This window comes from Penaeus monodon, chromosome 25, assembly GCF_015228065.2.
Source record: "Penaeus monodon isolate SGIC_2016 chromosome 25, NSTDA_Pmon_1, whole genome shotgun sequence".
Classification (NCBI taxonomy): Eukaryota; Metazoa; Arthropoda; class Malacostraca; order Decapoda; family Penaeidae; genus Penaeus; species Penaeus monodon.
In genome coordinates, this window is record NC_051410.1 from 31211699 (window position 1) to 31212384 (window position 686).

A 686-nucleotide genomic window follows, 5' to 3' on the forward strand; every position below is an offset into this window, starting at 1 on the left:
AGGGAGCGCGCGGGCGAGGGCGGCTGCGGCTGGGCGCCCGACGAGTCATCCTCCGTGACCTGCGGCGTCTTGATGCGGTTCACCAGCTGGTTCCAGGCCTCCATGCGCAGGTTGTCGAGGTGGTCGAACACGTCCTGGTAGTGCGTGCTGAACTCGTCGGCGTAGCGCGAGGCGAGGCCCTCCAGCACGCCCCTCACGCCCTCCTGAAACAGGGGATGGCGGTCACATTCACACGAAAAGCGCATTATCCACACGTACTCAGGAAGAGGAGGCCGCAAAAACAAAACACTCTCCCAGAGAAAGCATATTGGAAAATATATGTTAAGTAAATCAGAAAATATATTTAAGTAAATGTAATCTAAACTTAATACGAAATTAGTATTACTTAAACACAGCAAAGGGAAAGTCACAAGGAATTAGCTTAACTGAAACAACTATTCTGCATAAGTAAAGTTTGAGTTTGCAAGTTGCAAAGAAAAGAGCATCTCAAAATTTACATTATTTTTGAATCTTCAGCTTTCGGAGTATTTGTATATCATTCTCAGAGCCATTGTAGGCATTGCAGTTTGTTCATTATGTTCCATCAAGCCTACGCTGATGCAAGTTTTTTTTAGAATTCTTGAACGGTGCTGCTTAATCTGAATTACAACAAAAGGTAGACAACACGTGTATTAGACATCAATAAC

General features: G+C 45.2%; 1 protein-coding gene across 1 annotated transcript in view; it reads right to left on the reverse strand.

The window, feature by feature from the left end:
• LOC119589141 overlaps nucleotides 1-203 on the reverse strand; it is a gene marked incomplete at its 5' end in the record, with an annotated part of 121515 nt that extends 121312 nt beyond the window's left edge. Inside the window, 1 exon segment of the mRNA XM_037937718.1 lies at nucleotides 1-203. Within this exon segment, the coding sequence (XP_037793646.1) occupies nucleotides 1-203 (203 nt within the window).
• Nucleotides 204-686: the final 483 nt, after the last annotated feature.